Source organism: Pipistrellus kuhlii, unplaced genomic scaffold (assembly GCF_014108245.1).
Source record: "Pipistrellus kuhlii isolate mPipKuh1 unplaced genomic scaffold, mPipKuh1.p scaffold_m20_p_6, whole genome shotgun sequence".
Taxonomy (NCBI): Eukaryota; Metazoa; Chordata; class Mammalia; order Chiroptera; family Vespertilionidae; genus Pipistrellus; species Pipistrellus kuhlii.
The window spans coordinates 4,926,161-4,953,384 of record NW_023425562.1 but is presented as its reverse complement, the minus strand read 5'-3'; the positions used below and the strand labels follow the sequence as shown (position 1 = coordinate 4,953,384).

Sequence of the window (27,224 nt, the reverse complement as noted above, 5' to 3'; positions counted from 1 at the left end):
ACAGTACAACACAATTTCATTTCCCCATCATTTTAAATTTTTTTTATTGTTTTAACAATTAAAAAATATTTTTATTGATTTCAGAGAGAAAGGGAGAGGGAGAGAGAGAGATAGAAACATCAATGATGAAAGAGAATCACTGATCCTGCACTCCCCACACTGAGGATCATGCTCATAACCTGGCCATAGGCCCTGGACAAGAATTGAACCGTAACCTCCTGGTTCATAGGTCAACGTTCAATCACTAAGCCAGGACAGTCGAGCTTCCCCATAATTTTAACCTCATTCATACCCACATCCTATGCCAGACATGCAAATCTACACACAGGTATATATCACCTTGGGGTAAAATATAATGACCTCACTATTGTGCTTCTTTTCAGACCTGCTTCTACTCAAGGCCCTGCTAGTGCTGGGCAATATTAAGCAAGTCATTGCCCCTCTCTGTGCTCACTTTCCCCATCAATCAGATGGCAGAGAAAGGAATAGAGAAGGCCATCTTGGCCGAGTAGGCATTACATTGTAAGGTTGCTTCAAGTTCTCAAATGTTGAGTCTGGTTTCAGCTACTGGCAGTACTCCTGTTCTTTCAGTTCACTGTCCTCATGAACATGCAAACACTATTTTTTATTGACTTCAGGGAGAAATGGAAATAGAGAGAGAGATAGAAACATCAATGATGAGAGATAATAATTGATTGGCTGCCTCCTGCATGCCCCCTACTGGGGATTAAGCCTGTAACCTGGGCATGAGCCCTTGACCAGAATCAAACCTGGGACCCTTCAGTCCTCAGATCAACACTCTATTCATTGAGCCAAACTTTTTAGGGCTGCAAACACTATTTTCTAATACTTGCAACAGCATTAGATAACTATTTTCACTCCATATCACTGCATTCCACAAAAGTAGCTTTTTCCCCCCTTTTTCCTTTTTTTTTTTTTTTTTTTTACTAAGCTATTACTTACCTTATTTTTTCGTAATGTGTCACATCAATACTCCTTATTTACTCATAATCTCCATTTTGAGACCATGCCAAGTTCTATCCATCCATCCATCCATCCATCTATCCACACATCTACCTTTTGACTACTTCCTGAAATTTGAGGATGTCTCTAATTAAGGGTCTTACAATAGCTGTTGTTTATTATCCAGAGGACTTAGGTTAAGCATTATTGTCAACCTGGTAAGAATCACTAGTTACCTGTGTAATACACACAATTCTTACTCTCCTCTCCTACTTAATAGGAGTTAGCCCTGATCTCATAGTTTCCAGTTACTCTGACTCATGCCTTTGTCTTCCCCAAGATTGAGCTGCCCAGTCAATATGAGATTTAGCCTTGATCCCACAGTCATTCTATAGTTTTCCAAATTACTTAAATGTACGTAATTTTTATTTGTTAATTATACCTCCACTAGAGTCATGATGCACAAAATGCATGCAAGGGGTTTGGCCTGAGCAGCCACGGTGGCTGCCTTAGCCCTTGCAGCCCCAGCTTTGTCCGGAAGGCCATTTGGCTGTCCGGTCTAATTAGCATATTACACTTTTATTATTATAGATAATGCTGGAAAAAATGCTGACAAACTAAATAGGATGAAATTAAATAAGAAAAGACCATATTAAAAGAATTGAAAAGTTTAAGCACAAAGATAACTACTAGAACAAAAATGCAAAACTTTCAACTAGTAAATATCAAAAGAAATCCTACCTTATAAAAGAGTAATATTCAAATTAACCATCACTCCGCGCAAGCCATGCCCACCAGCCATGCCCACCAGCCAATCAGAGTGAGTATGTAAATTAACCCCAGCCAAGATGGTTGCAGCCACAGAGAGCAGTTCAGAGAGGCTTGGGTTTCCCCAGCAACAGAAGCCAAGCTTTCCATACACCCTGGCAGGCTTAGGCCTCCACTCAAGGCTACAAAGTTTCAATTATAGAAGACACATGAACTCCAACAGAAATGGGAGCAGCCAGCCACAGAGCCAGCAAAGTTTCAATTGTAAAAGGTAAATAAATTCCAAATACCAAGGCCTCCACGTGGGTCACCAAGAGGCGTGGTCAGCTACAAACAACCACAGGCCCCTTGCCCAGGCTGCCCTACACCCCAAGGGAACCCCCTCCCTGATCCGGGACACTCTTCAAGGCAAACCAGCTGGCCCCCACCCCTGTACCAGGCCTCTATCCTATCTAATAAAAGAGTAATATGCATATTGACCATCACTCCAACACACAAGATGGCTGTCCCCATGTGGTCAAAGATCCTGCCCCCATGTGGACACAAGATGGACACCACAAAATGCCCAGCAGGGGAGGGCAGTTGGGAGGCACCAAACCTACAAGGAAGGAAAGTTGGAGGTGATCAATCCTGCAGGAGAGGGCAGTTAGGGGTGGCCAGGCCGGCAGAGGAGGGAAGTTGGGGGCAAACAGGCTGCCAGGGAAGAGGTTAGACATCAATCAGGCTGGAATGGGAATAGTTAGGGGGTGATCAGGCTGGCAGCAGAAGCAGTTAGGGGCAATCAGGAAGGCAGGCAGGTGAGCAGTTGGGAACCAGCAGTCCTAGATTGTGAGAGGAATGTCCGACTGCCCCTTTAGACCCGATCCCAGTTTAACATCCCTGGAGGTGTCCCAGATTGGAGAGGGTGAAGGCTGGGCTGAGGGACAGCCCCGCTCCCCACCCTGTGCATGAATTTCATGCACCGGGCCTCTAGTTTTAAAATAAAAAAGGAAGACACCCTAGCATGTATTATGTAATTAGAATAGTAAATTATGATATATACAACATATAACAGAGTTAGACTACATTAGTCACATCAACAACTGTGAATAGGTTTAACTCATATAATTAAATGAAAAAGATTTCAAATTGTCTCATAAAGCAAGACCTAACTTTCTGCTCTCTATAAAAGGCACATCTAAAATAAAATAAATAAAAAAGTAGGCAACAATAAAGAAATTAGAGAAACTATAAATGGCAAATAAAAATAAAAAAGCAACAGTAGTGATCTTGGTATCAAACAGAGTAAAATGCCATTTAAAACACATTAAACATAACAAAGGACACTTTTTCATGCTGGAACCCACAATTAACAAGAAATATAACATCCATGAATATCTATGAACCAAAACCCCCAAAAATCACTTTTAGGAAGTAGAAACTACAGGAGATGCAAGAGAATAAGAAAACTATTGTCAGTATAATTAACATCAAGTGGCAAACAAATAGCCAAATATATAGAAGAGCTATAATAATTAATCAGATCTGTGAATATATATCAAATCCTACAGCCTGATAATAGAGGAAAAACTTCTTATGAGCTTCTGAAAGTCACAAAGATTGACCATAGATGAGCTCATTAAGAAAGTATTGCAATGTCCCATAAAGCAGAAATATTATAAGTGAGATTCTACTATATATTATAACATGAAAAATTATTAAGACTATTAAAGCCCAGCTGGTGTGGGTCAGTGTCTGAGTGTTAATCTATGAACCAGGAGGTCACCATTTAATTCCCATTAGGGTATATGCCCGGGTTGTGGGCTGGATCCCCAGTTGAGGGCTTGCTGAGAATCTGATTAATGATTGTCTCTCATCATTGATGTTTCTATCTCTTCCTCTCAGAAATCAATAAAAATAAAAAAGAAATCCATTCTTATAATATAACATAGTAATAGATCAAAGGAAAAAATTACACTTCCTCTACTCATGCAAAATAGCATTGGGCACAATTTTAACACCCACTCCTGATTTTAAACAAAACTCAAGAAAATAGAAATTGACGGATACTCTCATAACATGATAAGAATATGTCTTAGTCCTAAAACTAGCATCTTATTTAGTGGGGATCTAGTCAAAGCATGACCACTAAGATCAAGAACAAGAGTAGGGTGTTCTTTATGTCCACTCCCCCTTTATATTGTACTGGAAGGATTAATCAGTGTTCGTGGATAAGATAAATCAATTAGAAGCATACACTTTGGAAAATGAACTATCTCTGTTTGCAAATAATTTAACAGTATATCTGAAAACCCATAGGGAATCAATAATACAAGGTAACAGGATATAAAATTAATATACAAAATGAACAGTATTCATATCATCAGTCAAAGGATATCATGGCAGCAAATCTCAATTTCAATGGCAACAAAGATTAAATACTTGGCAACAAACTTACAGCTTGTAGAAGAGAATTTTACAACACCCCTGAGAAACACAGATGTAGACTTGAACAAACAGTACAAAAATATCCTCTGTTCTCAGCTAGGATAATGCAACACCTTAAAGATGTCAGTTCACCCTAATTAATGCATAAATTTAATGCAATCCCAGTAAAATTAGTAATAGGCTTTTTATGGAGATGGATAGGTTGACACTTGTATGAAAGGTGAACATGCAAGAATTATGGAATCATGAAAGGCAAAACTGAGTTGGGTGGGGGGAGGGAAGGACTGGCCCTATCAGATATTAAAGCATGGAGTCTCTATAATTTCAACAGTGTGGGACTAGTGAGTAAATAGGCAACAGGCAGGTGGAATAGAATGCAAGATCCAGAAAAAGACCCAAGAACACACAAAAACTTAAAATAGAAAAGTGGCATCTCATATATCGGGGATAAAGATGAACTTTTTAAATAAATGTTGCTAAGACAACTAAATAGACATTTGGGGGAAAAAGATATTATTAGATACGCATTTTATAGCATATATAAAAATAAATACCAAACATCAGAAAGATAAATGTAAACAAATTTAAATTTTTTAAGGTCTAGAAGCAAATATGAGTGAATTCCTTTATAACCTTGGTGCAAGAAAAGGCTTTTTCACTGTGACTCAAAATCTGTATCCAATAAGGGTGTGTGTGTGTGTGTGTGTGTGGGGGGGGGGGGAATAAAAGCAAGCATTTGGTTCCATATCTTCTTTCTTTTCTTTTCTTTTCTTTTTTTTTCCTTTCCTTTCCTTTCCTTTTCTTTCCTTTTCTTCTTTTTTCTTTTCTTCTTTTTCTTTTCTCTTTTTTCTTTTCTTTCTTCTCTTCTCTTCTCTCTCTCTCTCTCTCTCTCTCTCTCTCTCTCTCTCCTCTCTCTCTCTCTCTCTCTCTCTCTCTCTCTCTCTCTCTCTCTCTCTCTCACTCTCTCTCGCCAAAAACACTATAAGCAAAATCTATAAAATTGCAACATATTCCACAAGTAATTAATATCCCTGATATATAATAGCTTTTAAAAATTAAGGATAAAGAGGTAAAAAATCGTGATAAAAAGCTGCACAAAAAACATACACAAGTAATTAAAGTTATATAAAAAGTCTCCTAAACACATAAGAAGATGTTGACTTCACTTTCAATAAGAGAAGCGGGATTATTACTAAAAAATGTCTAGCCCAGCAGGTGTGATTAGGCAGGCAGGCAGGCAGGTGAGCATTTAGGAACTAGCAGTCCCGGATTGTGAGAGGGATATCATGGATTGGAGAGAGTGTAGGCCGGGATGAGGGGATGCCCCCCCCCCTGCACAAATTTTGTGCACTGAGCCTCTAGTATCTACATAATAGAATACTAGATAAGCTATTAATATAAAAAATGAGGGAGACTTCTATGAATGAATAAAAAAGTGATTTCCAGGTATCTACAGTATGTTATCTTTTCTATAAGGAGGAATAAAACACATGAATTTCTCAATTTTGTAAAATAAAAAAATTAAAAAAATTAGAGTGTCCTCATCTACAGAATAGTAGCAACACCTTCCTCACATCTCTCTGGATTGGACAAAATTTTGAACAAGTGCCTGAAAGTTCAAAGACTACACATGAATAGTTTTATTATTATAATACATATATATTACCATGTTTCCCCGAAAATAAGACATCCTATGAAAATAAGATCTACTTACAGGTTTTCTTCTGAGTGAAATATAAGGCATCCCCCTCCAAAAATAAGGCCCCCTAGGCTAAACATGAGAGATTTGGTCCACTGATTCTGAAAGAAATGGAGTCACAAGAAATTCACCAGGAAATTCAGGAATTGGATTGTTATGTTGATGTTCCAGAAGATGATGACATGATTGTCATTGAATGAATGAGTAAATTCTTGATACTGTAGGATTCACAGTTTGTCTGGTTTGTGTTGACAACTACCGTACTACCGTACCGTATACAGGTAATAAATTTCCTTTATTTTCATTTAACAATAAATGTGTACCGTATTCTTCTTCATGGAAAAATAAGACATCCCCTGAAAATAAGACCTAGTGCATCTTTGGGAGCAAAAATTAATATAAGACACTGTCTTATTTTCGGGGAAACAGGGTAGGATCATTGACAAGATGATTTTTTCTGTCTTCAACAAAATAAATTCCAAGATTTATATGGCATGCAGGCCCCCCCCCCCCCCCCCCCCCCTTTTATCTGGTCTCTGTCTCTCTCTGTTTGGCCTTCTCTCTATATCCTGGAACCAACCTTCCAACCTTCCAACCTTCGGGCCTCTGCCCAGGATCTCCCTACGCAGCACACGCCATTCCTCTGCCCTGTTGTCTGCCTGGGAAATACCCACTTATCTTTCAATACGCAGCTCAAATGTTACTGTTTCTATGAGACTTTTGCCAAGCACTCCCTCATCCCCTCCACCCCAAGCTTCCAACTGCACACTGGGTATGCCACCAATGGGGTTTCTGGTACAGTTTTCTGTGCATATTTGCTCTCCTAAACTGTCTTTCCCACTGGACTTTGGGTTCCCTGAGAGCAGGAACTGTATCTTAGTTATCCATGTATCCCCCACAGACTCAGAGCAAGTGCTTAATAAATGATTATTGGACTTTATTATCGTCATCATTGTCATTATCATCGTTGTGCTCACTTCCCCACTCTGGACTTCAGCGTCTTTGTATGCCAATAGAAGAAAACTGCACAGTCTGTAAGCTCCCTTTTCAAACTACTTTTTATGCTTGCCATCCATAGCACCAGGACTGAGCAGGAGAACAGCTGAACAAATTATCCCCTAATTGGGTTGTCAGAAGTGCGGTTCTTCTGAATCTTGTGGAGAGAGGTTCAGACCTTGCACCAGGGACTGGTGACTCCCAGGTCTAAGCCAGCCTCAGTGAGAGCTGCCCTGCATGCCTCCCTGCACAGCTCCTCTCTGACCTCAATGATCCCTGCTCTCTGTGAGCATCCTTTGAGCTGTAATTACTAATTGATGTTTGTAAAGTCTCTGGAATTCTCAGGTGACAGATGTAATCAGAGGCCAATTTATTATGATAATTGTTATTAGTACAGCTCTTCATTATTTGTTGATGCTAATGGCAGGGCCAGCAGGTGTTTCTAGACCGAGAGGGGGATGGAGGCTGGCCACGGGTGGTGGGAGAGAGAAGAAAACATGGATGTGTCGGGGATTTGAAGTCTGTTAGGGACGCCTGCTGGTTTCAGTCAAGTCAGATTCCACTTTGTGTGGTTATAACTCAGCAGGAAGCATGGCACTGAATGCACAGGACTGCCTGGCAGCATTTTTATTTATTTTATTTTTAAAAAAATCTCTTTGTACTGATTTCAGAGTAGAAGGGTGGAGAGAGAGACAGAAACATCAATGATGAGAGAGAATCATTGATCAGTTGCCTCTTGTGCTCCCCACACTGGGGATGGAGCCTACAACCCGGGCATGTGCTTTGGCTGGGGATAGAACCATAACAGCAATTCTACATGCACAGGTTCAAATCCAGCTTGGTTTCTTGGTTCTGGAAATGAAGATGCAGATAACACCGACTTACACTTCTTGTTGGAGAATGGGTTTGAGACAAGGAAGGATGAATTTGGTAAGACAAAGAGGCTGTAGGAGTTTCCCAGGCAAGAGATAATTGTACTCGGGACCAGGATGGTGATACTGAAAATGAGAAAAATATATGGATTGGAGAGAAATTTAGAATGTAGAACCAGAAAACCTTGGTGACAACTGGATGGATATAGAAGTTGATCTGTTTTGGCTAACCCACCCTTCTTGAGATAGTAAAGACTTAGGGATGTTTTTGGAGGGAAAAATAATGTAAAAGATGAACTTGACCAAAATTCAGCCTCTGGGAAGAGCCCGCAGAACTGTCTCACTTTTCCCCTATCTTTCTATAAGTACAACATTCCCAACATTCTTTTGAAAATTTTCTCTTCTCAATGGGTCCAGGGTGTCACTTGGTATCTCTGTACATCTGGACTTCACTGATTTTATTTCTCTTCTCTGAATTCCCTCCTCCTGTGTCCTGCATCCTGCCCACAGTCTATTCAAATTTGATTGATAGGTTAAAAATTTATGTGCACCCATAGATTTTACTTGCTTTTTCCTTCATGTACCTCCACACTCTGCCTCATATAAATCATCTGATATTCTAGTAATGATAGCTGGCAATGTTTATGATAGCTGGCAATGTTCAATAACCATGATAGGAATTTTTTATACATTGTCTCATTTAATATTTACAAACATTTTTATAAAGTTGATATTAAGGACATTAAAATGGTCCAAATGAGAATGAGACTCAAGAGAGTCAAATTCACTTGTGTAAGTTCATATAGATGGTCAGCACCAATCTATGCAATAAGAAAATAGGAAGGACTCCATACTAAGCATATTCATTAATAATTCTGAGGGGAAAGAAACTTGAGATTCATTAATCTCATTTAATGGAATTAATTAATAGCATCAAGGTCATTATATAGTGCAAGAAACAGAGTCCTTGAGTATAAATGGCTCCATTAAATTCTAGTTTAATATTGTATTGTAACATTGATGGGGTGTTTGAGAAAACTTGGTATTATGATACTAGCTGGTTTCTCTTCAGGGCCCCTATATATGGACACAAACACACACACACACATATGCATTACATATATGTATGTATATGTATGTGGTGTCATATATATGTTTGGATGGGGCCATCAAATATATATATATATTTATATGATGTCATATATATTATAAATATCCCTTATGGGATCTCTCATAAAAAATATGTAACCTTCTTTCTATCTGGTAAGAGAAGCTATGCTAGCCTGCCATATGCCCCTTCCTTTTTGCCTTGGCTTCCAGGAAACTCAAGAGTAAGAGATAGTGTTTTATTTCATTAACTACCTATACTATGCCTCTGGTGCAATGATAATTTTTCTTCCATTTAGATTCTAAAGCTAGTTTAAAACTTTGCTTTAAATGAATATAAACATGCACGCACTCATATATACATGTGCAAATATATACATTCACATATATGCACATGCTAAACTACTTATGTGTATGTATGTAAATAGACACATATGTTGAATTTGCACACACATGTTTATGTTTGGAACACCTTCCTTTGAAAGGGGCTGAGGAATATGCAGAGTAACACATCAACTGTTCCTCCTCTCAGGGAACCCAGTGATCTTGGGAGGGCACATCTCATCCTTCTGTGACAGATGGGAAAACTAGAGTCTAGTATTCAGGTCATTTAGCAGAAACATGGCAGAGCCAGTACTTAAACTCATGCATCCAGTTTCCAAATTCAGAGATTTTCCCACTTTTTCATCATTTGGGGACCAATTGGGCTGAACTTCATGGAGACTCAGTTTGGACGGGGCCTGATGGAGGCAGAAAGCAGCATAAGGAAATTTAGGTTGCCATTTCCATGAGCCTTGGGGACAGAGTCTGTAGCACTGATGCCTCAAGACTCAGGCTGACAAGATTATCAGCTGTCAACATTTGTGTAACCTTCATTTCCTTCTCCAAATGAGTTTAAAGTATATTTGCATTGAAAGGAAAATGTTCTTGGTCCCTCAGGTCTCATACCATGATAATAAAATCCGGAGGAACTGTGTGTGAGTGAAAAAATAAATTAGCAACCTGGGAAAGCTCATCTTGATATTTGTAGAAGATGACACTCAGGGAATTTCTCTCTCACCTGGAAGGAGGAGTCTGAGACCCAAAAGGCGTCAACAGAAGTTCAGAGCTTTCATGAGCAGGTGATATCTCAAATGGTAGAACAGAGGCCTGGAGGGCTGGCGGTTCCCAGGAGACAGGCTCCGGGGAAGACTAGAAAGGAATCCTGGGCATGAAATGTAGGATTTGCTGACAAAAGCCAGGAGGGGGCATTTCATACCACACCGAGGCTTTCAGAATTTGTTATAAAAAGGTTGTGATGATAGATAACCTTGTATTCCAAATATCTATTTCAGTTCTCTTCTCCACTTCCATTGGGCTGCTACAGAGCAAGTAAATCCCAGAAATATGCTTCTAACAGGATTATGGCAACAAGTCAGAAAAAGAATACAGGTAGGCATTTGGTTCACAGTTTTCTGTGACCTTGGCTCAGCTACTGATGGGTGGGAGAGATCTGAGGTTTTCTAAAGCCTCTCAACTGCCTTGCATGGGAGACTTGGAAGAACCACTGTCTTTCAAGGTGGGACAGTATACAGGGGGCACTAGATGTTTCTTTACCATATCTCCATGGAGGCAAAGAGAAAACGTGGTTTAAAAGTTCCCTTTCATGTCCATTTCAGAGGGAAGACAGGATTGGGTGGCTCGGCGGGAAGAGATCAACCAAAGAAGTTGTTTGCATATATACATAACCCATGGATACAGATAATAGTGTGGGGAAGATCTGGGGTGGGGGCGGGCTAGAAGGGGTCAATGAGGAATAAGGGGGCAATATGTAATACTTTCAATAATAAAAATGGGGGGGGGGAAGTCCTCCATCAGCATGGAGTAACTGAGGCTCTGTGAATTCCCAAGGTGCTTCTGGCAGTCCATACAGCCACTGATTTGTGAGACAAGCCAGGAGAAGTGTAGGTGAAAGCACCTTGCTTACTGTCTGGGGTTCAGCAGGTGCTCAATAATAGAAAGTCCTCAGGACTTGTGGTAGGAGCTACATAGATGGATTCTAGGTGTTATGGAAACTGGAAGGGAATGCTTAGGTGTGATGAGGAAGTGTGGTGGTCATTAGGATGTTCTCACATATCCCTTTTCTTCCTGTAGGTACATGGCTGGAATGTACTGCTTCAGCTTTGGAAGTGAAGCATGGCCACATGACTTGCCTTGGGCAGTAGAATGTCGAGGTGTTGCATATAATTTTTACGTGAAAGTTTTTTAGAATCAGTTACCCTACTCGCCGCATTTCTCTTTCTCTGCCCTGGTGATTATGAAAGCACAAGTCAAATGGACTTTCCATTAGCCTGAGTTCCAGAGTGACTATGATAAGCAGAGCCCTCTGCTGACTCATTGTGGACACGTAGGAGGAATGACAAATATATTTCTGGTAATACACGGAGACCTCATGGTTGTTTGTTACTACAGCATAGTTGGTTAGAACTTACTCCTAACCCATGAGATATCATGTGTAGTCTTAGCTCTAGCCCATTTGAGTGTGGGTCTTCCATACCTCCTTATTCCATGGCCCACTTGAGTTTTTCTCATATGACACGTGAACTGTCATTAAACTAAAAAGAGAATGAGGACATGGGGTTGGGAGGGGAAAGATCATACCCAAAAGAAAGGTCAATTATTAAAAAGTTCGATAGAAATGGCTGTCTGGCTTTACACCATGGATGGAAAGTTAAAGAGAATAAAGCTTATGGTGGGGTTATAAAGCATGGGTAATTCAGGACAGTCAACAGCTGTTGACATGGTTCAGGAAGTCTTCCAGAGTTTAAAAGATATGTGCTTCCATGTGCAGCCCACTGGAAAAATCGGGATATGCCAGGCAAAAATGCTCCAACTCCACCCCCTGCCCAGAGCAAGGGAAAAAAGAACAAACATTACAGTAAACTGCAACATAAGCCTTATATGCATTGTGTCATCTACTCTCCCCCAAATTTGGGGAGGCAGATCATGAATCACATAATATATCATGAGATGTTAAGTCACAGCCATAATCCAAAGCCTGGTCTGTTTGATGTCCAAGTCTCAGCTCCTCCCATCTCCCCATGCCATGGAAAACCCATCCATGGGCAAACATGTTTAAATAGTCCTTGGGCATAACTAAATACAGTTTCTTTCACTTCATTCACAGGCACAGATTCTCTCCCCCCCCACTCCCAGCTAGCTCTACCTAGATTATCCCAACTATTATAATATGATTACACTACAAACATGATGACCCATTCAAAACAACATCTGGCTTCCAACTGCTCTCAAGAGGCAACTGAGTCCAGGAGCTGGAACAGGCAGTGAGAGAAAAAGAACATTCATCCTTTCTTCTCACTTCACTTATTTAGCTCACCATTTGCCAGAGGCATTGCCCACGTGAAGTGAAATGTGTCTCCCTATGATAATATGGATATGGCCAGGAAAGAGTTTTCTCTCTGCTTAGAAAGAGCACACACACCGAGACCGGTTTGGCTCAATGGATAGAGCGTCGGCTTGGGGACTGAAGGGACCTGGGTTCGATTCTGGTCAAGGGCATGTACCTTGGTTGCGGGCATATTCCCAGTAGGGGGTGTGCAAGAGGCAGCTGATCGATGACTCTCTCTCATCGATGTTTCTAGCTTTCTATCGCTTTCCCTTCCTCTCTGTACAAAATCAATAAAATATATTAAAAAAAAAAAAAAAAAGAAAGAGCACACACAACTGCATTGCTCCACAAGAGATGGCTGCTGATAGATATCTGCATGAATTTGCCACACTTGTTTTGCATTCAACCGTTAATTACGGTCCTTTCAACTTCACAATCATGGCTAATGATGGTGGGGAAACAGAGAACAGTAGAGTCATCAGACCTCATTCTGGGAAGAGTGGGAAAGAAACAATACAAAACTTCACCCACCCACGGTTTACAACTGAGACTGCTGCTCTGGGTACCATTTGGAGGATTTGGAGGAAATCAAGGCTGCCCAGAAGCCTGGAGGCTTGGAAATGAGACAGCTGGGGGAAAGTTTTACTACTCTAACAGAAGAAAAGTCCTTTAGGGCTCATCTATCTATGGGGGGAATAGCTCAGAACCACATCTCTCATGCTGCAGTGAAATTCAGACTGTACTCACCCTTATTTAGTACCTTTCAGCACTCAAGATCTTTTTCAATTCACTCTCAAAAAGTGTTAATCTTTTAATTTTATAAATGAGAACACCGAGACTTAGAAACAACAAGAAACAATTTGTAACCTCATTCATTCATTCATTCATTCATTCATATAATGATGCTGAGTATCTACTATGTGTTAAATATTGTATTCAGTCTGTAAGATACAGCAGCAAACAAAACAGAGTTCCTACCTCCTGGAACTCAGTCTAACAAAGGAGGCACACACTATGCAAAAACATGTGCGATTACAAAACACTGAGCATTTAAAAGACAATGAACAGGTTAGTATGCCAGGGAGTACTGGTGTGGATGAATCTTAGATATCATAGGTAGTGGTTTCCAGAGGATGTGATATTAATGATGAAGCCTGAAAAATGAGAAGGCATTAGTTCTTCAAGGAATAAATAAAAGAGATTCAGGCAAAATAACAGCTTGTGTGAGGGCCCTAAGTGAGAAATATATCTTGGGATGTTTGAGAAATAATGTCTTAGAAAATGATCACGAGAAGATGCATGGTTCTTCTCAAACCTATATCTGAAGTATAATGTTAAGTACGTCTATGAGAGAACACATAGGATGGAAGAGATACAAATATCATGCCATGTGAGAAACAGAAATAATCACATATTAAATATCAATAAGAAATGGCTTGTGTGGCCAGAGATGGTAGTTGGTGCTGTCATATTTCTCCAAAAGGCTGACATAGGAAAAAATATTTGACTTGTTCAAATCAATACAAGTACTCAAGTGGAGAGAGTTAAGGAGTCAGAATTTGGCTTTACAGAAGGAAGAAAGTGCTGATAATTTCACCGGCTCCCCAAAGAATCAACTCTCTCTCCAGAGAATTGCAGCTGTCAAGCTGAGGCTATATTATGACCTGCCAAGAATGCTTTATTGGAGATATCATGTTGACTTCTAGTCTAGTCTAGATGACACTTCAAAATCCATCTAACTCTAAAATGCTACAGATCTCTAAGGTAGTTGTATTCAAAACAAATGGTTACAATAGGCCCCAGCCACAAGGAAGACAGGGACTTAGAATTCAGCACTAAGTACAGTACCTGGCAGCTGGCACTGACCCTGGTAGTCAGATAGAATATTAGTATTATTTCATACACTTATTTATTTTTGGTTTCTCCCCTACTAGAATGTAAAGTCTACGAAGATAGGAAGTTCTTTGTCTGCTGGCTTACTTCTTTATTCTCAGTACTTAGAAGTGTGTATTTTATTTTTAAATATAGTTATAAGCTTGCTAGATGTTTAATTAATAAGATCTCTTTTAAAAATGCATTCTTATTAATTTTAGAGAGAGAGGATAGGAGAGGGATAGAGAGAAATAGCACTGAGATAGTAACACCAATTGGCTGCTTCCTGCATGCCACTTACTGGAGATTGACCCACAACCTGGGCATGTACCCTGACCTTGCTCTGACCTTGAAATCGAACTGGTAACCTCTTGATTCATGGCCTGACACTCAACCACTGAGAAACACCGCTAGGTTAATATCTAACTGTTAATTGCTTAAAGTCACACAGTTAATATGGTTTTGTGTGTAGGTAGTGTGATTGTAAAGGCTGAATATTTAGAAACTCGCTGAAAAATCATCTTTAATATTCATAGGATAAAGATATCTGGATCTTAAAATTCTTACCCTGCTCTGACTGAAAATTGCGGGTAAAGTTGGGAGTAATTAACTTGATTGATAGCGAATTATTTAATTGTGACAACTACCCTGCAACAAATGTCCTTTATCCTCTCCTGTAACTTGTTTTAGTTTAATGTAACTTGGCTTCATCCTTTGTTTTTAATCTTCTGGCATCAGGGGTTTGCTGAATTCTGGTTTTTACTCAAACCAAGGTATATTTTCCACCTATTTTGAAGGGAGAAAAGCACTACTTAAAAAATCAAATCTAGTGCATTTGTCTTTTGGCTTACTTTATAGTTGCTTATTTTTATGTTTACTTATAGTTTCCTTTGTTTCTCCCCCTTTTTTTGTAGGTTGTTATTTTCTGGCTTTTAATGATAGTTTGGAAGACTGCCTTTATGTTTAAAAAACTATACCTTAAAAATTCTCAGTATCAAAAATAAAATAGCAGTATTTATTTCATCTTATCTGAAGTGGGAAACCTAGCAGATTTTTATTTAGACTCATAAATCCTATCACTCTTTCTCAGTTTCTACTGACATAATAAGGAATTGAAGATCCAGATCACAATTGTTATTATTTTACATTACACATCCTCTCTTTAAGTATTAGTTTTTACATTAACCTCTTTTGTAACATATTTTGAGCAAGTATTTAGCATCAACACTACCCAATTAGTGTCCATGCTCACTATGGGTCATTTTGTCCCGTATTCCTCTACTCTTGATTTCTTTATTTTGATTCTTTGCTCAGCCAAATGCTCTCTGAATGATTTATTAGAATCAGGGCCTGTGGGAGCCTGTGGATACTGAAAATGTCTTTCTGATGTATTGGCACAAGAACAACAACTTGGCTGATACGGAATTTGTGGGTTACACCATTTCCACTCAAAAGTCCTCCAGGCTTAGCTGCACTGTGTGCTTGCTTTTTGATGTGAAGAAATCTGAGAGGGGCCAGGCAGGGATTTGTCAGACTGAGAATAGCTTTTCTGCTCCTGTGACCTTTTCACACAAACCCTGTTCAGTAAAACTTAATACTAAGTACAGTAATTGGAAGCAGTGTGGGATCCCTCTCTTGCCAGAAAAATACAACACTCTGAAAATACAGCAGCTCCTCAGCTTTTCCTCTCTGTTCCTGTGAGGCCAAGTGCACCCTCAGGACACCTGGCCCAAGCACCTTTCTGGTTCCATTCCTGCTTGTGTGTCATCACTGCAAATCTTAGATCCACAAGGGGAGTACACCTGGTGTGGGCTTAAAATCACAATTATTGCTTATTGATGAGTAAGGCTTTGCTTCTCTTGGAAGGAGTAGTAGACACTGCTTCCTGAATCAGCTAACTGCAGAGTGGGGGGCGGGGGACTTCATTCCCAATGGCAAAACCCCATGTCTTGAGAAGGGGACTATGGTGTGGTGTTTGGGGAGCAGAACCTCCAGAAGTCCTTCTTCCTCAACTGCTCTTCTGCTCAAGGCCGACATTGCTCCTCGTAGGGTCCATGTGTCAGTGTTTGAGCTCTGTAGATTGGGTCTCTTGCTGTGTTCTTACATGCATCGGAGTAGGAATGTAACAGAGTGTGAATTGAGTACAGCTATTACTCCTCTTCACAGCATGCAAACCCAACAGCATCTCCTGACAGGTCAAGAGGAGGAGAGCCACGCCTTCCCGAACCAATAAACTGGCCAGTATGAGATGCAGAGAATCAGGAACAAGGTGGGCCCCAAGATGCTTCTGCCCATCTTCATGTCCCCCCACCTCCATACATCCATGTTTCATGCAGAGGGAAGACCAGATGGGCAGGTAGAAGGCAGTTTGGCTGCTTCTCTTTGTAGCTTTTTATTCTATGTGAGGAGTGTTGCCTGAACTAGTAATACATGTAGAACTGAAATACCAATGTGGAATTTAAATGGGTTTGTGGACATTTTAAATGTTAATTAGCTCCTCAACCCAGATTTCTCACAAGATGATGACTGCCACCAGAGCCTGCACAGGCACTTCACACTTCACCAAATCTGCTTTGTCTCAGCCTCTTCCTCTCCAGCCGCACTGGGGCACATGGCACCTGCTCCACACCCTTGCATCTCTATAAGGGCACATCCACATAACCTTAATGTGAACTATCGAGGCCTAGCATATATCAGTTGTTCATTATAATTTGTTGAATGAAATATGTTAACCTGGAGTATGTCCACAAGGCATCCTATAGAGAAAAGATACACTTGTGTCATAAGAGGGACTGGTGATATGGAGCTTGCAGAAAATAAGACCAGAAGGATGTGTTGTGCAGAGGGGAGGTGGGTAGTTTTTTCTGCAATAGAAAGCTTACCACCTGGGAAGGCGATTGTGTGGGTTTTATTGGTCCCCGAGAATATGGACCAAGAGCAATGCATAGAAGCTACAATAAAATATATATCTTGTCCAACAAAAATACTTGACACATGAAAAAGGTTACCTTGTCTTTAGGAGAAAATATATTTTTTTCTAATGGGACTAATGCTAATGATAAAGGAGCTAGTATCCACTGATTGACTAAAATATGCTTATACATTCACAGATATCAAATTGATAGGTACTTTATAGATGAGGAAATTCCTATTCAGGCCATGTGCTTTGCCCAAGTGAAATACAATTTTTTAAAATCATTTAATATAGGGATCTACAATTTTTTTCTGTAAAGGATCATATAGTAAGTATTTTAGGCTTTATGGGGCAAAGAGTCTCTGTGTCAACTGCTCAGCTGTATGATCACAGCATAAAAACAGTCATAGACTACATAGATGAAATGTCAGTGCTGTTGTAAAGACAAAATAAAACACCCTATTTGCAAAAAAAAAAAAAAAAAAAAAAAAAAAAAAAAGTATGGGGCTGAATTTGATCCATACTCTGAAGTTGCAATGCCTTCTCATATGAGAAAGGAAAAAAAAAATACAAACAAGATGAGCAATGGCCTCCATATGGTCATACTTACTCCATTGGCTTTGCTGAGCGCTTGGAAGTAGATGCTGTAGCTTTTCAGAGGGGAAAGAGGAGGGTTCCAGTAGCCATTGTATGTCTTGTTGTCACCCACTGTGAAGGGCTGTGTGACAGGCAGGTTGGCGGGCTTCAGCTCAGCAGCAAAGTAGTGTAGAGAGTCCAGGCTGGAGGCGTTCCTGTAGCTCACAGGCACCGAAAAGCATTCAATGATGTCAGCTGCCCGCCGTGATTTCTGAAGTCTTTCCTCCTTGACAACCAGCTGGTAAACACTGGACAGGATAGAGAAGAGGCAAATGAATGCTACCGGGTGGGATGAACTTGCAAGTCATTATCCTCACCTCTCACTACAACTAAACCTCCCTCCTGGACCCCAGACTTAAAACCACTGCTTTGTAGAAATCTACCTCCATTTAGATGTCCCAAAGCCAGCTCACTCTGGATATGTCCTTAACTCTTGCAACTCTTCCCTACAAACCTGCCTGCTCCCTGACAGTTCTTCCTTAGTGATTGCCCACCAAGTGGCCAGATCCTGCAGTTGGGGCTCATCCTCAATTCACCTGCTGATACTTCACTCAACACCTTGAATCAATGAACCTGTTGACTTGACATCTGCAATCTGCACTTGCTCCTCTGCCTTCTCCTTCTCTCACTCATAATGTGGAGGATGGGCAGTTATCAACCTCTTACCCAGACTCAATTGGTCTCTTTGTCTCTAATTTATTTGATCAACTAACCAGTCAATCCATTGATCTTCCTAGTCATATAGCAGTGTCCCTTTGCAAACACTGTCATAAGCTGTCCATTATTTGAATGACACAATCAAAACTCCCCATTCTGGCATTTGGGACACTTAGTGCCTGGCTTCCAGTCCACCTTTCGGAAGTCTGATCAAGAAGAAGAGAAGAAACAGCACATGCAAGTTGTGCAAGTTTCCTGGCTCTAACCCATTGACTTTAGGAAGCAGTAGGGGAAGAAAGAAAAAGAAAGTGGGTATTATTTTTATTGATTGTAGTACCTTCATCCCATTATTAGTGTCCTGAAAATAGATTTATCTAAGCTCTTTTTATCTCACTGGTAATGATAAAATCATATCTGAACGAGAATAAACCCCAAGACTTATATTCTAGTGCAAAAGAAGTGATTGCAATAAACTCTTTAAGATTATTTGTAAACTAGAGGCCTGGTGCATGGCATTTGTGCACTGGGGAACTCTGGGAAGTCGAGTAAAGAGGTTCCTCAGCCTGGCCTGTACTCTTTCACAGTCCAGGAGCCCTCAGGGGGTGGCCACTGATGGCTTAGGCCCGCTAAGCTGTCAGTTGGACATCCTTAGTGCTGTCAAAGAGGCAGGCCACTGTGCTTGTCAGTCCTCAGCCCAGCTTGTGGCTGAGTTGCACTCTCACTGTGGGAGCACACTGACCACCAGGGGGCAGCTCCTGTATGTGTGCAGTTCCATAATTTTCAGTAAATGGACGGGGTTGTGCTACCATCACCACGATTCTACTTTAGAACATTTCATCACACCAGACTGTGCGAGGTTGTAGGCAGAGCTGAGGGACTCCCCACTCCCTCTACCCGAGTGCATGAATTTCATGCACTGGGTCTCTAGTTTAATAATAAGACAAACAACCCAATTAAAATTTTGCAAAATATTTGACTAGACATTTCTAAATATTAAATACAAGTGACTAACAAGCTCATGAAAAGATGACCAACTTCAGTAGTCATTAGGGAAATGTAAATTAAAACCACAATGAGAAACCACCATGTACACTCACTAGAATAGCTTATCTGTAAAAAGACAGACAACAGCAAGTGTTGACAAATATATGAAAAAACTGGGATCCTCTGGGGAGAAAAAATGATTCAGTAATTTTGGAAAATAATCTAGTAGTTCCTTGAAAAGAATAGAAAAGCTACCTTTCATCCAGCCGTAGCTATCCTGGGTTTCTATCTAAGAGAAATGAAAAAAATAAGGCCTGCACAAAATCTTGTATACGCATGTTAATAGCAGAATTATTCATAACAGCCAAAATACTAAAACAATCTATATGTCCATCACCCAGTGAAAAAGTAAACAATAGGTGGTATATCTATATAATGAAATATTATTCAGCAAAACAAATGAAACAAGGTACTGATATATTCTGCAATGTGGATGGAGCTAAAAAAGATTATGCTAAATGAGCGAAGCCAGGTGCAAAAGACTCTCTGTTGTATGATTTCATTCAGATGAAATGTCAAGAAAAGGCACTTTTATAGCAGCAGAAATATGACAAGTGATGCCCAGGGCTGGAGGTGGGAGCAGGAGCCAACTCTACATGGGCGCAGGGTGTTTTATGGCGTGATGAAATGTTCTAAAGTGGAATCATGGTGATGGTAGCACAACCCCATACATTTACTGAAAATTATGGAACTGCACACTTAAAATAGGTGAACCTTATGGCATGAAAATTATATCTCAATAAAGCTGTTAAAGAAATGAAGGAAATGGACTGAATAATCCTGGATGTTCTTTCTCCTTCGAAAGTCTGTGCCTTAGCATTCAACTGTGCACATATTTTTATGCAAAAATTCTATAATAAACCTTTGGCATTATGGCACCAGAGGGGCTAAGAAACAAGTGTAATACCCAGCAGAACCTGGCTTTGAGTTACATTCCCCACAGTAAAGGTCACTGGGAACTACGGAGCTGAAATGTACCATGGTATGTCTTAGCTGGTCATCCTTTTTCCAAGGCTCTGGGAATGCCTGGTTTTATTCACTATTTGCCTAGTCGAAGTAGCTCATAGAGGAGGTGAGGATGTGGGGAGAGTTATACGTTTGCAATTTAATTTAGTCCAAGTCTGTGCACATGCTTCTTTCTTTGGCCTCTGACTAGCTGTGTGGCTTACCGCTCCCTCTCTTGGTCTTTCATGTACTTATTCTTTTATTCATCATATCTATTAAGTGATGATAGTGGAACAGGTGCAAATTTGAATGGCACACAGCCCCTGGCCCCAGGAGCTCAGAACTGAGATGGGGAAGATAGATGTGAACTGTATACCAGTTCAATCCAGTGGGATGAGGGCAGGAAAAGGAACTCAGGCGGGGAAGAATTCTGAGAAGAGGGTGCTTAAAGGACAGTATGAGGACTCAATGAGATTATGTCTTAAAAGAGTGAAGTGCTCTATAAAAGTTGGCTGGAGACAGCACCATTGCTGCTCGCATTATTATCACTGTGTTATTGAATTAGGCAACAGATTTGCCTTGTTTTCCATTTGGACTCTTCTTTGATTGAATTGCACTTGATACATTTAACAATTCTGAGTAGAAATTTAGAGGAAGAAATTTATATTGTGTGAAGGAACCGTAACAATTCCACTGACGAGTTCAAATTAAGTTTTACTTATTTGCGAATGAGAGCTAAAGAAACCTTGTAAGGGAAAACCAGATGAACATCTGATGATGGCCAGAGCTTCATCTCTTCTTTTTCAATATTTATTTATTTTTATTTTATTTTATTTTCCCCATCACCATTTATCCCCTCTATGCTCTCTCTTCCACCTTCACTGCCACCCCACCACAATCACCACCCTGTTGTCATGTCCACGAGTTATCTTTTTCCTGTTTTTGCTCAATTCATTCATGCACTCCCCAACAGCCCTCCCTCCAGACCTGTCCATCTGCTTCTATCGATGAATCTGTCTAGTAATTCAGTTTGTTCATTCAATTCCACATTTGAGTGAAAGAAAATAAATTTAACTGGCTTTAACTGAAGTTTTCCTTTGGTTGAGAAGTATTTTAAATCAAAATGTAGAAGACCTGGCTATTGCTCTCACATATTTTCTCTCCATCATGGGTCCTCTTATTCACAATAATGTACCCAAGCAACTCATAGTGGCTCTAATTTCAATATATAGCCTGAATATGACTACTATCATCTCCACAACTATCAGCCTGGGCCGAAACCCCTGTAATCTCTTAATTAGATTATTGCAACCACCTCCTAACTGGTCTCCCTGCTTCCACGCTTGCTTCCCAAAAATCTATTATCGAAACAGTGGCTAGAGTGACCCTTCAAAACATGGACTGAGGGCCTGACATGCCAGTGCTCAAAGCCCTCCTACGGCTCCCACTTTACTTCAAGTAAAAGGCAGCATCTCTACAATGTCTCTGAGGCCCTTTCTTATGAATTATCCGACTTTATCTCCTACCATTCTTCTCTAGGCACGGTGGTCTCTCTGCTGGTCCTTGGCCGCTCTAGACATGCTCCCACCTGAAGGCCTTTGCGTTTGCTATTCTCTGTCCTGGTATTCTGCTCCTCAGACACACACAGCTTCTGGAAGGCTTGCTTCTTCATCTCTGCCAGTGATGTCTCACCTGACCACCCTGCTTAACACAGCAACCCCAACCCCGACCCCACCACAGCCGATTATACTTCCCTGCTTTAATTTTCTCCGTATCATTTATCATCATCACTCACACTGTGTGTGTGTGTGTGTGTGTGTGTGTGTGTGTGTGTGCGTGCACACGCGCGTACACGCACACTTAAGAGGTTAAGTCATTTTAAAAGAGAACTGTTAAGCCCTGAAAATGTCAACCTTCCTTCAGGAAAAAGCAGCTAGATAGATGGACAGATATGAGGCCAGTGAGTTGATCTTTGGAGAGATGACCTTGATTTGGTGACCTTTTCTAAAGCCAACAGTGAACTGAAAAACAAGGTTGAGGTTTTAGTTCTGTCTCTACCACTCACGGGCTCTATCTGACATGCTGAGCAAGTCACTTCACCTCCAGAACCTGCTTCTAAAATGGGATCTTCTGGCCATGGTGATAAGACACAAAACGAAAGAGATACATTTTTAGAAAGGAAAGCAATTAATCATCATTTGTAGAGAATATGGCCATGACCTATCGAAGAGAATCAACTGAAAGACTTTTGAAACTAATAAAAGAACTCAGTAAAGTGGTTTGAAAGAGGATAGAGACAAATAAACTGTATGTCATGAAAAACAAGCTGAAGGATGTAAGGGGAAAATCTTGCTAGAATAGAGTCCTTTAAAAATATCAGAGAACCCAAATGAGAACTATACAGGACTGACACCGGACGAAAATGGCCATTTCTGCCAGAGCAGGCTTGGCGGAGTGGGTGTTAAATAACTGTGTGGAACTAGATGAATGCTAGTAAATGAACAAAATGCCCAAGTCCTGGGTGGCAGCGTCACATGTTGTAAAGATGTCAGTTCTTGCCAAATCGATGTGTTTTCTTTGGGGGGAAAAGCAAACTGTATAAAATATGAGGCCAGTTAGGTGACATTTGGGAACCCTAAAGATGTGAATGACTTTAATTTAGAAATTCCAATAACTTCAATGAGATTTTTTTCATGTGTTTGTTTAAAACAGAAAATATAGTTAAGAAACGTTTTTAAACAAACAAAAATGAGAGATAAAAACCACTCCTGGATATTAAAGCATATTATGAAGCTAAAATAATTACACTATGGGTACTGTGGTATGATTAAAAAACACACAACTGGAATAAGTGTGTGCGTGTGTGTGTGTGTGATTTTTACATATAGAAATAGAAACAACACAAATCAATGGAAAAGAGAAAAACATATCAAAAAATAATCCTGGGTTGAATTTTAAAAAGCCTTATAGAAAATTAGAAATCTGAATATGAGCTATATGTGTGATACTAGTATTATATAAATTCTAAATTTCTTGAGTGTGTTGATTGCATTGTGGCTGTGTAGGAAATTGAGCATTTTCTCACAGATACAAACTATTGTAGAAGTCTTAAAGTGCCATGATTACTACAACTAACCTAGTAACCATTTGAGATATAGGAAAAAGAAAGTAAATATGACAAAAATATTTACAACTGATGAATCTGATGGAATCTGATGAACCTGAGTGTATGGATGTTTATTGTACTACTCTTGCAACTTCCTGTAGGTTTACAATTTTAAAAAATCTTGAATGGAAAAACACAGTTTAAGTTTTCACTCTAGAACAACTTACAAAAAAGGGAAGAAATGTGTCTGTGTATAAATTTGAAATGTCTGAATACAAGAATGAAAAATAAAACAATGAATTAGAAAAGCTAACCCTCCCAGATGATATGACAGGGAGGAATCAATATTTTGATATTTGGTATAGAGGATAAAAATAACAAGAGGCCTACATCAAAATCAATAATGTCTCTATGCAAGTAAAACTATACACTACATCTTCTCTGTGTAATGAGATATATAGAATAGAACAAGGAATTATAAAACCAAAATTCTAATCAAATAAAAACTCCCATCTGGGAAAATAAGAATCTTCCTAAGTAACTCTCATGTCAAATAGGAAATCAAACCACAATTTCATACTCTTTAGAAACTATTTTGATGAGAACAATGATGTGCAATGCTTATGGGGTAGGACCAAACCTGTTTTCAGAATCTGAGAAGGCTTTGTTATTAAACAAAAGGATGACAATAAATTACTTAAGCATTCCATAAAACGAAAACCAGAGTAAACAATGCTGGAGCCAGATGGCTTTTCCAATGAGTTCTTTCAATCTTTCAACAATTGATAATTCCCATGTTATATAAATAATTGCATAAGACAGAAAAAGAGAAAAAGCATCTCAAATTGTTGCAATTTGTTCCTCTAAGACACCAATAAATTGGTTACCCATAAGCAGGCCATTTTCCTTAGGAACTAAGATAGATTTAAGTATAGAAAATCTGGGAAAATAACACATAAATAAGTGCAACTAAAAAACAATATGCTTATAGAAATAGATGATTATATAAACATGTATTTGATAAAACTGAACACCTGTTTCTGATTTAAAAAAATTTTTTTTAAATTTATTTCAGAAAGAGAAAAGGAGAGGGAGAGAAACAGAAACATCAATGATGTGAGAGAATAATTGATTGGCTGCCTCCTACATGCTCTCTACTGGAGATCGCTCAACCACTGAGCCACTCCTGGCTGGGCCTATTTCTGATTTTTGTTGTTGTTGTTGTTAATCCTCACCTGAGGATATTTTTCCATTGATTTTTTAGAAAGAGTGGAAGAGAGAGGGAAAGATAGAGAAATATCGATGTGAGAGAAACATATCGATTGGTTGCCTCCCACATGCACCTAACCAGGGCCTGGGCCACGGAGGAGCCTGTAACCAAAGTATGTGCCCTTGATCTGGGACCCTTTGCTCCACAGGCCAATGCTCTACCCACTCAGCCAAATTGGCTAGGCAGACTTTAAAAGCCATGAAGATAAGTGGAAGAATAGACATATTATTTCTTATCATGTTTTAAAACACCTATTTCAAACCCACAAGCAATATCACACATAGGAGAAATTGGCTCATCTTTGAGGTTGGGAATAACACAAACTGGTAGGCTGTCAAATTATTTGGCAACATTTCTCAGAAAATCCTACCAAACACAACAAAAAAATAAAACCAAAATAAGAGCTATAGCAATGTAAAACAAGGACACAAAATTATCTTTATTTGCAGATGATGTGATTGTTAGACTGGCAAACTAAGACAATACAATTTAATGAAACTCACAAGAGGTTCTAGTAGATTGAATAGGCACAAAATGCGTGCACACACACACACACACACACACACACACACAGGACAGTTTCCCTAAAAATCAGCAAAATCCACTTAATAAACATAATGGGAAAAAGATAGCACAAGCTTAATATTAGTCAGAAACCATTTTAATAAGGTAGCAATGGATATCATTTACATGAAAAAAATCTGTGTACATTTCCTGAGAAACAGTAGACTTGAATGAATAGGTTCACTCTCTTTCAGTGTGATTTTTCAAGTTCATGTTGAATAGTGCCATTTCAATTGATCAAGAATCCAGCAATAGCCAGGCTGGTGTAGTTGAGCGTTAACCCATGAACTAGAAGGTCACACCTCAATTCCCAGTAAAGGCACATACCCGGGTTGTAGGCTTGATCCCCAGTGTGGGGAATGCAGGAGGCAGCTGATCAATTATTCTTTCATTATTGATGTTTCTATCACTCTCTCCCTCTCTTTTTTCCTTCTGGCTCCCAGTTATACATTTTTTATATATTATATATATATATTTATATATATTTTATATATTTTATATATATGAAGGAGAGTTAGTTGACTTAGTTTACAGTGACCATTGACCAATAGCTCCCATTAGCTAATGGTGGTAGCTCATTTAAAGAATAATTCTACAACAGTTTATGTAGACTTAAGTAGTAAAGAGTGTTTGCGGCCAAAGGTGGCCATCTACAGCAGCTAGAAGAAGCAGAAAGCTGGAAGACCTCGTTACTCAGGGGTCCAGGAGCTAGAGCATCCTCACCACCTAGGAATCTGCTGGAAATGCAGGCTCTCGGGTCCCATCCCAGGTCTCCCACATCAGAATATGTATTTTAAGTCAGGTTCACTCACATATGCAGTAAATTTTGAAAAGCAATGAAGTGAAACAGAACACTTTAGGGAAGTGAACATCTTCCTTTTTTGTTGTTTTGTGTTTTAATAAACATTCAAAGCATTTCATGTTTCTCAGTGGAGAGCCAGGCTGTTTTCCTCACCCCAGGCCTCCCAATACTGCAGCCTTCCTCCGATGTTCTGGGAAGCAACCCCTTTTTACCCTCCTGCCATGTTCTTGTTGAAATGTCACTGTTGTTTTCTAAAGTCACCTTATATTGTGAGAGGAGCAAAGAAAAGAGAGAGAGTTTGACAAGGCTAGGTTCACTAGGGATACAGGCTCCAAAGTTCACAATTAAAACCCACTGTGATGCTTTCACAGAGGAAGTTGCTGCAGAGACTGTTTTTAGAGTAACCAAAAGGATAGCCTTGGATGTCTGTACATAGGACAAAGACATTTGCTTAAGCAAAGGAAAGTGTCCCGGTGAAAATCCTTGAGTACTTTTCTGTCAGGCCATCTAGAATCAATTATCCTCAAAAAGCCCTTCTAAGCTCTAAAAAGGTAAGAGAAATCATTACTAATGAACCATTAAATTAGCCATAATAACTGGCATAACAGTGCCAGATAGGTCAAATAAATGCTACAGAAGAATTATAACACTAATTAAAATATTTCTCCTGTGGGAACAAGTAGCCCAAGATGAGGTTATTTGTAGGAATGCTCGGAGGTGAAAATCACCACCAATGTGTAGAGAACTGAAGGAGCCAGGTCTTCCTCTGACACAGAATCAACTGTGAATTTGAGCCCCTGCGACTCTCTGAATGTGGGCTTGGAAATAAGAACTTTGAACAAGCTCACCAAGGTTTCTCTATAAACTCCCAAGTTTCAGGGATCCTCCTGTGGAAGGCTTAGCCTGAATTTGTGATATGAATCAGAGACCTTTGGCACCAGATTATCATCTAATCTAGCAGTTCTTACTTAAGGCGTGGCCCGGGGACCTCTAGAGGTCCCCAAGACCCTTTTTAGGAATTCTGCAATATCGTAACAATGTTAATAATATGCTAAGATGTTCTTTGCCTTTTTCACTGTGTTGATACTTGCAAATGCAATAACAGAGGTACAACTGCTTAGCATGATTCAAGGCAGTGGCCACCCAATCGTTTGTCATTGTATTCTTCACCAGTATATAACAACTTGCTATAAA

The 27,224-nt window shown here is 39.7% G+C and overlaps 1 protein-coding gene across 12 annotated transcripts in view; it reads right to left on the bottom strand.

The window, feature by feature from the left end:
• PTPRT (protein tyrosine phosphatase receptor type T) overlaps nt 1-27,224 on the bottom strand; it is an 845,125-nt gene that overhangs the window by 170,367 nt on the left and 647,534 nt on the right. For all 12 annotated transcript variants that reach the window (XM_045574406.1, XM_045574409.1, XM_036418808.2 and 9 more), the window contains exon 12: nt 17,617-17,890. In XM_045574406.1, coding sequence (XP_045430362.1) covers nt 17,617-17,890 — 274 coding nt within the window. The remainder of the gene's footprint in view (nt 1-17,616; nt 17,891-27,224) is intronic.